Here is a 13,598-nt window from a genome sequence, read left to right on the forward strand (position 1 = left end):
TTATTCAACTAAAATTGATTCAACTGACCTCTTCAGAAGGTCTCAGGACTGGAACCACACACACCAGCAAGGCAGTGTGGGATAATCCTAGAAGTGCAAAGCCTCGGAGATTTGCAGCAGTTCATTCAGCAGATGGCTCAGATATGACAAGATCTCAATTGGGTTGGTGCATGAGTTGCTCTGGTCTAAAAGCTTTACACCCCCTGGCAAACAGTATCATTGATAACAACTCTGCAGGCTTGGCTTCCAGGGTCCCCATAAGGAACTTGCAGATAAGAAGAGGAACCCAAAAGCTGTGGTGATTCTCAGCTCAGATAAAATTTACCAACTAGGGGTCATTTTCATTATGAGCAATGTTGTCCTCGTAACATAGTTGACACATACTGTCTTTATCTGTTTCAGTCAGAAAAATAAGTCAGATGCTCCTGAAAAGGGGAAAAGGTTTTGACATTTCAACCAGATACCTAGACATTAAAATAGAATCAAATGAATGAAGGAGTTTGGTTAAGCCAGATATTTTTGGGGAAAATAAAAGGTCTTTTTATATGCTAACAATGATTAGATAATAAACAATGATGTTTGGATAATTTTTCTTTTATAATAGCAACAGAAACTATAATATACTTAATTCATGTTATTCAGCAAAAATGTTCAAGACCTACATGAAGAATACCTTGAAATTTGACTGAAGGTTCCTGACAAAATCAACCACATTAATTGGAAGGGAAGAGTCAATACTTTGGAGATATCAGTGTTCTCCAAAAAAAAAAAATACAAATATGGCATAATCCCAGGAAAAATTATTTTTCTAACAAATCAGAAAACTTGATCCTAAAGTTGACTTGGAAACTTACCTGTGCAAGACATTTTTGCAAGAAAAGGTGGTGGACTTATTTTGTAGCTATCAAGCCTGCTATAAAGTTATAGTGATCGGGCTGGGGTTGTGGCTCATCGATAGAGCACTCATCTCGCATGTGCAGGACTCTGGGTTCGATCCTCAGCACCACATAAAAATAAATTAGTGAAATAAAGGTATTGTGTGCAACTACAACTAAAAAATAAATATTTAAAAAAATAAAGTTATAATGATCAAAAGAGCGTAGCTTTGGCTCAGGAATAAGCATATATACAGAAGATGAAATAGTTATGTCCAGAAATAGGCACTTTAGTTTTCTTCTATGTCCATGAAACTTACATATATAAAGTATATAAATCTTATGTGTGGAACACAGTGAATTTTTACCTGTGTGTATATATGGTATTATTGCCACTTTGGGGCTAATATGAATAAAATTGGTGGGAACATTTGGTACATGTCTTGTGGTATACACAGCACTCATTTATGTCAACTGATAGGTGGTATGTTCAGTTTTAGTAGGCATTGCCAGTTCTCTAAAGTGGTTACACCTTGGGTTGAAGTGTTGGTTTGTAGTGGTACATTCATTGTGTTTTTAATTTGCGTTTCCTTGATGACCTATGATGTTGAATATTTTTTCTTTTTGTTAATTGTCCATTTGAATATTCTCCTTTGTGAAGGTCAGCGCAAGCCTTTGACACCTCTCCTTCTTTAAAGAATTGGTGTCAGATATGTATTTATTTATTTGGGACCGGGGATTAAACCCACTGGGCTTTACCACTGAACAATATCCTCAGCCCTTTTTTATTTTTTATTTTGAGACAAGGTCTCTCCAAGTTGCTGAGGATGGCCTTGAACTTGTGATCTTCCTGCCTCAGCCTCCTGAGTCATTGGGATTACAGGTGTGTGTGTGTGTGTGTGTGTGTGTGTGTGTGTGTGAGGTATTGTGTTTCATTCATTTTGTAGTTGGCCTGTCTCATCAATTTATAGGGGTCCTTTGATAGATATGTTTTGCCATATCTTCTTGTAGCCTGTCAACTTTTCAGTTTTTTCCCTCACTTTTTTATTGGTGCATTATAGTTGTACATAATGGTGGGATTTGTTATTATGGGGTATTCATACATGCACACAATATAACAATATAATTTATATTATATCACTCCCCACTGTTACCCCTTTCCCTCCCCTCCTCCCTCCCCTGGTCCCTTTCCTCTATTCTACTGATCTACCTTCAATTTTCTTTCTTTTTTTTTTTAAAGAGATTGACAAGCGCCCTCCTCTGACTTCTTTTTTTTTTTTTTTTCAAAGAGAGAGAGAGAGAGGGGAGAGAGAGAGAGAGAGAGAATTTTTATTATTTATTTTTTAGTTCTTGGCGGACACAACATCTTTGTTTGTATGTGGTGCTGAGGATCGAACCCGGGCCGCACGCATGCCAGGCGAGCGCGCTACCACTTGAGCCACATCCCCAGCCCCTCTACCTTCAATTTTCATGAGATGTTCCTACTTTTCTTTTCCTTTTACCTCTCTAGCTTCCACATATGAGAGAATTGACCTTCAGAGTTTGGCTTATTTTGCTTAACATAGTGGCCTCAAGTTCCATCCATTTTTCTGCAAATGATATAATTTAATTTTTCTTTATGACTGAATAAAACTTACTGTGTGTACATACCACATTTTCTTTATCCATTTGTTCGTTGATGGACATTGATGCTGGTTCATAGTTTGGCTACTGTGCATTGTGCTGTTATCAACAAGTATGCATGTATCACTGTATTATGATTACTTTAACTTTTTTTATTCTTTTTTTATTTTTAATTTTTTTTAGTTGTAACTAGACACAATACCTTAATTTACTTATTTTTATGTGGTGCTGAGGATCGAACCCAGGGCCTCACATATACTAGGCAAGTGCTCTACCGTTGAACCACAACCCCAGCCCCTGATTACTTTAATTCTTTAAAAAAATTTTTTTTTAGTTGTAGATGGACACAATACCTTTATTTTATTTATTTATTTTTATGTGGTGCTGAGGATTGAACCCAATGCCTCACACATGCCAGGCAAGTGCTCTACCACTAAGCCACAACCCCAGCCCCTGATTACTTTAATTCTTTAGGATTAATATCAATGAGTGGTATAACTGGGTCCCATGGCGGTTCCATGCCTAATCTTTTGAGGAGCCTCCATACTGATTTCCATAGTGTACTAACTTATACTAACTTGTACTAACTTATAGTCCCACCAACAATGTAGAGGTATTCTTTTTTTCTTGATATCCTCTCTAGCATTTATTTTTGTATTCTTTTTTAATTTTTTAAAATTTTTTAGTTGTAGTTGGACATAATACCTTTATTTTATTTATTTTTATGTGGTACTGAGGATCAAACCCAGGGCCTCACACATACTAGCTGAGTACTTTGCCACTGAGCCACAACCCCAGCCTCTATTTTATTCTTTTTTTAAAAAAATATTTATTTATCAGTTTTTGGTGGACACAAAATCTTTATTTTATTTTATGTGGTGCTGAGGATTGAACCCAGTGCCTCACATGTGCTAGGTGAGCGCTCTACCACTGAGACCCAGTCCCAGCCCCTCTTTTCACTTTCTTAATGGTGTCTTTTGAAAGAATAGAAATCTTATTAATTTATTAACTAAATTCATAAGTTAAAGTATTACTCTTATGATAACTGCTATTTGTATCTTGTTTAAGAAATCTTTGCTTACCTTTTGCTGCTAACATAGTCTGTTATATTAGTCAACTTTCCGTTACTGTAACAAATACCTGAGATAATCAGCTTATAAGGAGAAAACGTTGATTTGGCTCACTGTTTTGGAGGCTTTAGTCCATGATTGGTTGGCTCTGTTGTTTTTGGGCCTGTGGCAACGTAGTACAACATGGTGGTAGCACATGACAAAACTTTACCTCATGGTCAGGATTCTATAAAGAGAGAAAGAGGAAGGGGTTCAGCTTCCAATATCCCTTTCAAAGGCATACCATTCCCCCAGTGGCTGGAAGACTTCTTTCTAGGGTCCACCTCTTCATGCTTTCACCAATTCCGAAAGGAACCACAGGCTGGGGATCAAGCCTTTAACACATGGGCCTTTGGAAGATCCAAACTGTAGCATCTGAGATATATATATATATATATATATATATATATATATATATATATATATATATATATATAAATGGTTTATTTTTCTGTTTGTTTGTTTGTTTTGGGGGAAGGGGATACCAGGGATTGAATTCAGAGGCACTAGGCCACTAAGCCATGTCCCCAGCCCTATTTTGTATTTTATTTAGAAACAGAGTCTCACTGAGTTGCTTAGTGCCTTGACTTTGCTGAGGCTGGCTTTGAAGTCATGATCCTCCTGTCTCAGCCTCCCTAGCTACTAGAATTACGGGCCTCCACCACTGCCTGGGGTTTCAAGGGTGGAGTCTTGCTTCATGATGTCTTGCAGTCAGCAGGTTGATTGGCAACATGGCAGGTCACACTCATCTCAGAAGGGCTGTGTGGCTGAGTAGTTGTAGCAGGTCACCCCATCTCCGATGCTGTATGGGACCAGGCAGAGTGGAATAGGGCTCACAATGTGTCTGGGAAGTCTTACACAGAGAAAATGTCCACTGGAAGTTCCCAGACACCAGATTATCTTATTCCCTAGACTGCAATGTGCAATATAGTCCACACACATCCCACGGGTGGCTCTGACATAGAAGATTAAGATTACTTGGTTTTAAGACCTATCATAGAGCTGTGATAATCAAGATTGTGTAGTGGAGCTAGGGATGTTGTTCAGTGGTAGAGTGTCTGCCTGACATGCATGAGGCCCCCAAAATATTTATTTTTGAAACATATTATGAAGAAAATGAAAAGACAAAGCCACATATTGGAAGAAAATATTCATGAATCACATATCTGAAAAAGACATCCAGATTATGTAAAGAAGGTTTAAAACTGAATAGTAAGAAAATTAAGAACCTAATTTAAAAAGTGGGCAAAACATTCGAATTAAAATTCACCACAAAAATACAAATTGACAAAAAAATTATGAAAGGATGCTCAGCCTCATTAGACAACAGATAAATGCAAATTAAACCTAGAATTAAATACCACTACACACTTGTTAGGATGTCTAAGGTTGAGGATCTGTTTTGTTTAGTGAGGATCTAGAACTTTCATTAACTGCTGGTGGGAATGTAAAATGGAACAGCTATGGAAAATCATCTGGCATTTTCTTTGAAAGTTAAACACACCTACCACATGACACAGCCATTTTATTCCTAGGAACCGATCCAAATAAAAGCACATGTCCATACAAAGTCCTGTACACTCAAGTTAATGGAAGCTTTGTACAAAGGAATACCACTCAGTAATAAAAAAGAGTGATACACTCAGCAACAAGGATGAATCTCAAAATAAAAAAGCCTAACTTCCCTTTATTCCTCTCCCCCTGCAAGCCACAGTATATGATTCCACTTAAGTGCGGTTCTATAAAATGCAAACTAATTTATAGAGACCAAAAACACATCCATGGTTATTTGAGGAATAGGTATGGTAGGTTGTGACTAGGAAAGGGGATTGCAAATGGGCAGAAGGAAACTTTTTGGGGTGATAGATAAGTTCATCCTCTTGACCATGATGATTATTTCAGGATGTATGCTTATATTTAAAAAATTAAATTTTTTAAATTTGCCTTAGTAGGGCTTAAGAAATAGCGATCATTTAGTTAAAGCACAGGATACTTGGCTGGGGGCGACAAGCGAGATGGAATGGGGGCAGGCAGCATGCAATCCACTTCAACATCTAACGTATTTTGGATCTGTGACCTTAAGCAGGTTCCCTGACTTCTCTGTTTGAATGCCTCAACTGCAGAGAGGGTTCAGTGACAAAATACAAATAATCAGGGTAGTATCCTGTACACGGTAGAGAGGAGGCGTCGGTGGAGGTGGAGAGACAAGGGGAGACGCGGCGATCCGCGGCTGATTGCTAGGATCTGACAAAGTGCAGGAGAGTCCAACCGGAGAGACTAGGAGGCTTAGTGGGCCCGAACAGACAAGGGTGCCAAAGCGGCATCCAGGGGCCGCTGCGAACGTCCTAACAACTGAACAGGTCACGGCAGAAACAGCAAACAACATAGCGGCACCACTTCCCAGCTTGCCTCGCGCCTTTGGGCGCAGACGCAGTGAGTGCGGCGGAGGAGGAGCATGTCTTGAGCTTCGGGGGGCGTGGCCGGGTCCCTTGTCCCGCCTGGGGCGTGGCCACGCCCAAGCCCCGCCTCCCACCCCAGGCAGCCGCCTGAGAAACTAGGTTGCCGGATTCCGAACTTCGGTCTGCGGGCATGAATAGTAGTGAGGCGTGAATAGTAGCTGGTGCCCGGGATTATCTGCATCGCCTGTTTTGCAGGAAGAGAAGCGCGGAGGTTGCTATTGCAGAGTGGGGTGATCCTTCCTGGGTCCTCCTCTTATTTAGGACTGAGCGTCTGAGTCCCACCCAGAGTGGGACAACTTCCCAGGAGTTGAATCAAGATGAGGGTTTCTGGGGGCACCATTGCTAAACAGATGTAGGTGGTTTGCTTCCTACTAGGACAGGAGTTTTCGGTTTAGAACAATAGTTTCTTTCTGAATTTGTGGAAGATAATTTATTTACAAAATAAATTCCCAAATCCCATCTGTCATCTATGACAGAATTCTCATTCTTACGGCAACTCCATTAGATTGTCACAATAAAAGTATGTTTTTGTATTTTTACTTCATATAAAACAAAATAACTTCTTATCAAAATATTGTTCTACGCTCAGTTTCGTTGGTGTAGACCCCCATAAATGGTAATATCTGAGTGCCAATATAGTGAGTGCATAGGCAAACCGAGGCACAGAGAAGCAAAGTTACCTTCCAAAGAGTTTGCACTTTTACTTGTCAGAGTCAACAACATCAGAATCTCAATAGGCTGACGTCAGAGTCTGTGACTAAGAGTATTCGGTGCTGTTCCCAGGATGGTTTATTATCAAACTGTCTAGACATTTACTACACTTGTCTTTTTTTTTTTTTTTTTTAAAGAATAAAATGGCTCCATCTTGGATACTAATTGACAATCAGGGAGGCAAAAGTTACCAAGAGAGTGATCTGGTGTGTTCTGTTCATATTTTGATTTAAAAGATGTTGTTAGAAAATTCTTTTATTTGAGCTCAAGTTTTTGAACAAGTTATTTGACTCAAAACACTTTTCAGATGGGCTGGGTGGCACATACCTGTAATTCCAGTGACTCCATAGGCTGAGGCAGTAGGATCACAAGTTTAAAGCCAACCTCAGCAATTTAGCAAGGCCCTGAGAAACATTGGGAGGCCCTAAGCAACTTATTGAGACTCTGTCTCAAACTGAGAAATAAAAAGGGCTGGGGGTGTGGCTCAGTGGTTAAGCACCCTGGGTTCAATCCTTGGTACCAAAGCAAAAACAAAAACAAAACAAAAGACACCATTTCATTTTTATTTTAAGTCAGATTTGTTAAACCTACAATTTTGTGGTGAGTTTTGTCCCACTCCCTATTGTTATGGTGGCTCTTGTTTATATATATGAATGTGTATATATATATACATATATATATATACATATATATATATATGTATATATATATATATATTGTCAAGGAACCTTAGTTTTATTTATTTATATTCAGTGCTGAGAATCGAACCCAGTGCCTCACATTGCTAGGCAAGCATTCTGACTCTGAGCTACAACTCCAGCTCCATGGTGGCTCTTCTTAAAGGGGAGACCCATCTTCACTTCCAGCGGCCCCACAATCCTCCCTAGCTACAAGGTGGCTGATGCCCAGCTGAGTAGACTGAGGAGTGGTAGTGACCATCAGACTTTAATTGTTGCTTGTCAGGATTCTGAGTTTTGTTTCTTCACTGTAGCAGTTGTTGAACACTTTAGGGACAAAAATAGAAAGTCTCAATAGATGATTATGGAGCATAAATTTCCCTTACAAAATAGTACTGCAGCTTCTCATATGTGGGCAAAGAATTTTAGGTGGATGTTAGAGGTTCTGATTATGCTTACTTTCAGTGGTTGAAATTTTGGTTGTTGTCAAGAATAGACACACAGTTTTATGGACAAGTTTTTTTTCTCTTTCCCTACTATCTAGTGGTTTTATGGTTTTATAATTGCCATCATCTTTTTTTTTCCCGCCTCAGGCTCAGAGCAGATATTCCTAAGGAAGTTTGCTGTTCTTACTCTGGGGAACCTTGGACCCGACTTGACTTGGATTCTCTCTTCTTCACTCACCTCTCCGGGCCCATGGCTACTTGTGAAGTCAAGGTCCCTAGCCTCAGCTGGCAGCTTTTTCAGCTTCTTTTTGAGGAGAAGGGCCTCAAGCCTCAAGTTTAGCTTGGGGACTATGGTCTTACAGACAGCAAGATTCCTTTATCCCATAGGAACTGAGTTCCTGGCTTTCAGTGTTAGGCTTAGTCCCTTGGCCCCAAAAGGCCTGGGGCTGCCCTTCTGCCACCACTGTGTATCTCTAGCTGTTCCTAGATTTTTTTTTTTTTATTCTTGAGCCCAACTGTTCCTTATTGGCTTTCTCTTTTAATGTGTTAACTTTAAGCTCTCAGAGGAAGGAATTGTCAGTTTGTTTACCTAGTAGGTAGCTCCATCATTCAGGATGGAACCTGTCACAAAGAAAGTTTTAAATAAATATCCATTGGATAAATAAATGAATGAAATTTGTTGTTTTGAAAAGAAATGTGTAAAAGTATAAATTTAGGAGTCATCCAAAAGCTGGATTTGACATGGTCTCTCTTGTTTCGGTCAGTATGGGCTACTATAACAGAATTCCGTGGCCTGGGTGGCATAAACAATGAGGATTTATTTCTCACAGTTTCTAGGGGCTGGGAAGTACAAGGTCAAGATACTAGCAGGGCTCCTTTATGGGTATAATCTCTTTATTCCCTTATCAGGTTAAATGTATTGTGGCTAGGTTATGTTAAGATTTAATCCTAATTTTAACTTTCAATCATAGTTTTAGAATTAAAATCTTGTGGCCAAGAAAGGCAAGCAGATCTTGAGGATCTGCATCCCCACTGAGGTGGAAGTGGGTGAGTAGATGTTGTCTTACTGGGGAGCAGCCTTTGCGTCATGTCCAGGCATGGAGGAGGGATGCTCAGCTTTTAATGGGGAGGACTGGGCTACTTCTATAGGCTCAGAGGGTTCAAGATTTTGTGGTACCTCAACCTAGATAGCTTCATCCCATTTTTTTTCCCCCATTGGACCATGGCCTTGGTATAGCTGACATCACTGGGAATTTATCTTTCCTTCGAAGAGATGAGACTGTTTTTTTTAAATACTATCAATGAGGCCATGGTGGTTTTAAAAATTAGTCTCCATTTCTGAAGAAAAGCATATCAAATTCAAGAGATGGAGATCAATTCTTTTTCCTTTGATTCTATAGCAGGACTTGGCTATAGTTCATAACAAATAAAAAAAAAGTGAAAATACCATTGTACATTTTAAAAACTAGGTCATAAAAGGTACTGAGGTTTCTTCTTTGCACACTCTCAGATTCATTGTCCTGGAGGAAGTTGGCTGGCATGGTGCAAGGAATCTTAGGCAGTCCATGGAGAAATCCGGTAAGTGAGGAACGGAGGTCTCATGTCCAGTAGAGGATTCCGAACTGTATTTAAGAGACAAACAAACTTATGAAAGCCACCAGTAAGTTTGGAAGCACATCCTTCAGCCCCAATCAGGCCTATAGATAACTGTAACCTCAGCTGATATTGTTATTATTAGGTGTGTGTGTGTGTGTGTGTGTGTGTGTGTGCGCGCGCGTGTTATGTTGGTTGTAAGGTATTAATTGGAATTAAAGTCATTTTATTCACAGAGACATTGTAAATTTTAAAGAAACACTTTAAAATTTTTTTCTAGTTGTAGATGGACACAGTATCTTTATTTTTATTTATTTATTTATCTGATTACTTATATATGTATGTGATGCTGGGGATTGGTGAAGCAAGGCAAGTGCTCTACCACTGAGCCACAACCCCAGCCCAAAGAAACACCTTTTTTTTTTTTTAATATTTATTTTTTAGTTGTAGTTGGACAGAATACCTTTATTCCATTCATTTATTTTTATGTGGTGCTGAGGATTGAACCCAGGTCCCCACGCATGCTAGGTGAGTGCTCTGCCACTGAGCTACAGTCCCAGGTCCCAAAGAAACACCTTTGATGCACAAAAAATGGAGGCATTTGCGCCAGTCGTGATGGCACATGCCTGTAACCCCAATGACTTGGAGGCTGAGGCAGGAGGATTGTAAGTTCAAAGCCAGCCTTAGCAACTTAGCAAGGCCCTGAGCAACTTGGTGAGACCCTGTCTCAAAGTAAAAAAAAGTAAAAAGGGTTGAGAATGTGGCTCAGTGGTTTAGCATCCCAGGGTTCAATCCCTGGTACAAAAAAAAAAAAAAAAGAAGGCATTTGGGAGAATGAAAAAAATAGTAGATTAAAGGTAGACTTTGAAATACAGGGCACCAAAGATATTCTAGAACAAGAAACGCAAGCACAGTGGTACACTGATAAAGTAAAACAAGGGTCAACAAACCATACCCTGTGGGATGGCAAACTTTATTTGTTGTTGTCATTTACACTGAACTCCAGATATTCTGATGTCATGACAGTGTTTGTATTTTTATTCTAAAGCTTTTTTTGGAGATATGTTTCACACACCTACCAATCACCCATTTAAAGTAGAGTGCAGTGGTTTTCATACCTTTTCAGAGATGCATAACCACAATTTAATTTTAGAACATTTCAACCCCATAACCATGTCAGTCACTCCCATTTCTACTCTGCCACCTGCCTTGGCCCCCAGCAGCCACTCCTCTTCGTGCCTCTGTGGGTTTGCCTGTTCTAGACTTCTGTTCTTTGAGGTCTGCAGATCCTCCAAATTTTGACCCATTTCACTGTACAAAACAAAAACAAATACAAAACCCCAGCCAAACTCAATGCTCAATACTACCACTGCTCTGCCAAAAAAATCTTAAAGTAGCAGAAAGCTGCCCAGCTCATTGTGTTTGATATATTTTCCAAAATAATGTTTGCTGAAAAGTTTGAGTTTTATCCTCGCTAACAAAGGCTGTGGGTTGTTTTCCTTGCAGAGATCGGCCAACTTTGTTCATTTTTGAGAAAATGTGTGCCAAATATCCAAGACTGAATAACTATAATTTGTCTGTCAGTTGTTCTGCTGACTAAAAATAGCATCCCAACAAGGGAGTTACTGGGTCAGCTTGAAATTCAGATCACAGAAGTGCTTTTTCCTTTAGGAAAAGCTTCAGGAGGTAACAGAGTGCCTCATGCGGGTTTCCTACCTCCCATTTCATCACATATTACATATTAAATTAAAATATCAGACGTGTACTCAAAGTCAGGTCAATTTTTTTTTGCTTCATCAAGAACACACTTTGTTGAAACTGAATTTTTTTAAATAGTTTTTTCCCCCTCCAGTGTGAAGACAATGAAGAATATGACTCTACTACAGTCTACACCACTGCCAGTCTTGTCCCATGTCATCAGCCCCTTCTACTCATTCCTACTCTTTGCCAACCCTACCCAGATAACTTCTATTCTGATTTCTAATATGATTGATAAGTTTTGAGTTTCATATAAATAGAATCATAGAGTATGTGCTTTTTGTTTATTTGTTTGTTTATTTTTTGAGGCAGGGTCTCCCTATGTTGCCCAGGCTGGTCTTGAACTCTAGGCTCAAGTGATCCTCCTGATTCAGCCTCCTGAGTACCTGGGGCTACAGTGCCTTCCACCATGCCTTACTTAAATATGTCCTTTTTTTTTGTGCCCAATTCTTTCATTCAGCATTAAGTTTGTGAGATCCATTCATGTAGTGTGTAGATGGAGTTTGCTCATCCTCATTGTTATTTATATATTCCTTGTTTTCTTTTTCTCTCTTCTTTTGCTGTAACAGAGAACCTGAGATTGGGTAGTTTACAAAGAAAAGAGATTTATTTTAGTTTATAGTTCTGGAGGCTGAGAAGTTCAAGAGCATGATCTTCTTGAACCATCTGTTTGGTTTCTGATGAGGTCTTCTTGTGGCTTCAACTCGTGGTGGAAAGCAGAAGGACAAGTGTGCACATGTGGAGGAGACCAAACATGAGGGGCTACCTTACCCACTCTTGTGGTAACTAACCAATCCCACAAACTTACTCTCACCAGATAGCATTAATATATTCATGAGGGCTCTGCCCCTAAGACCCAAACCTCCCACTAGGCTCCAAACTGTTACGCTGAAGAATTACGACTCAATGTGATTTTTAAAAATCTATTTATTTTGGGTAGTGCTGGGAATCAAACCCAGGGCCTTACATGTGCTGGGCAAGTACTATACCACTGACCTACAGCCCCAGCCCTCAACATGAGTTTTGGTGGGGATGACTCATTTACAAATCTCTTCTATGGTAGATGGACGTTTGGATTATGCTCACTTTTGATTCTGGCTGGTATGAATAGTGCTGCTGTAGGTATTGTAAATGTCTTTTTTTTTTTTAAACATTTATTTCATAGTTGTAGGTGGACACAGTACCTTTATTTTATTTTTATGTGGTGCTGAGGATCGAACCCAGTGCCTCACCCATGCTAGGTGAAAGTTCTATCCCTGAGCCACAACCCCATCCCTGTACCTGTCTTTTGATGAACATATGTACATATTTCTATACCCGGCATTTACCGAGGAATAGAATAGCTGGGTTGTAAGGTGCGTGTATGTTCAACTTTAGCAGCTACTACTAGTTAGTTTTCTACAGTGTTCCCCTTTTGAAATGATGAAATTAGAATGGAGACACCACTTTGATTTATAGGTAATGAAATAGAAGATGTGAAAATTGGAGACGTTCGAGGCTGGACTGTTCAGAGCCTGAATGCCCTGTGAAGACCAGTGGGCAGCAGTGCAGATGAGGCTGGGCTGGAATTACTGAGTGCACTATTTTGTTTTATGTTATCTTGGTCAAGATACTAACCTTCTTCAGGGCTGAGGACAGTGGTGCATGCCTGTAATCCCAGCGGCTTGGGAGGCTGAGGCAGGAGGATCACAAGTTCAAAGCTAACCTCAGCAACTTAGTGAGGCCCTAAGCCACTTAGTGAGATCCTGTCTCCAAATAAAATTTTAAAAAGGGCTGGAGATATGGCTCATTGTTTAAGTGTCCCTAGGTTCAATCCCCAGTACCAAAAAATAAAAATAAAAATGATACCTTCTTCAACCTTAGTTTCCTTATCTGTAAAATGGGGATACCACTCACCTAAAAGGGTTGTCTTGAACATCAAATAAATAATGTATGAAACTGCTTAGAAGAAGGCTTGGTACATAAAACATCCCTCAAAATATTAGTTTCTTTGGATATATTGATAATATTTGAGCAGAAAGGTATATCATGACCTGTTACTTCCTGTACATTGTTTTACAAAATAAAGATGAGCCTTGGACTGGAGTGCCCGAGCTGCAGTCCCTGGTGCTCGGCTGGTGGGTCTGTTTATGCCAAGCACAGAGTGGGAGTGGGTGCAGTTAAAAACTTCTTTCCCAAGATGGTGTTTTGTAGAAGGCTTTGGTGAAGAACAGAAGAACTTGCACAGACTTGCCACCACCTTTTCAAGTGCTTTGAAGACTAGAAAAAACTTATTGTCATTACAGAGCAGTGGCATTTCAGCAGTTTTCTCTCTGTGGCATCTGCCCTAGAGGATGAAACCCTTAAA

At 39.7% G+C, this 13,598-nt stretch overlaps 1 protein-coding gene across 2 annotated transcripts in view; it reads left to right on the plus strand.

Moving 5' to 3' along the window:
• LOC120888121 (uncharacterized) overlaps positions 1-13,598 on the plus strand; it is a 121,198-nt gene that overhangs the window by 20,641 nt on the left and 86,959 nt on the right. The window contains exon 2 of one of the 2 annotated variants that reach the window (XM_078032161.1): positions 9,411-9,478. The exons of the other annotated variant lie outside the window; for it this stretch is intronic. Coding sequence (XP_077888287.1) covers positions 9,411-9,458 — 48 coding nt within the window. The 3' untranslated portion in view covers positions 9,459-9,478. The remainder of the gene's footprint in view (positions 1-9,410; positions 9,479-13,598) is intronic. 2 annotated transcript variants of the gene reach the window in all.

The sequence above is a fragment of the Ictidomys tridecemlineatus genome, chromosome 15, assembly GCF_052094955.1.
Source record: "Ictidomys tridecemlineatus isolate mIctTri1 chromosome 15, mIctTri1.hap1, whole genome shotgun sequence".
Lineage (NCBI taxonomy): Eukaryota > Metazoa > Chordata > Mammalia > Rodentia > Sciuridae > Ictidomys > Ictidomys tridecemlineatus.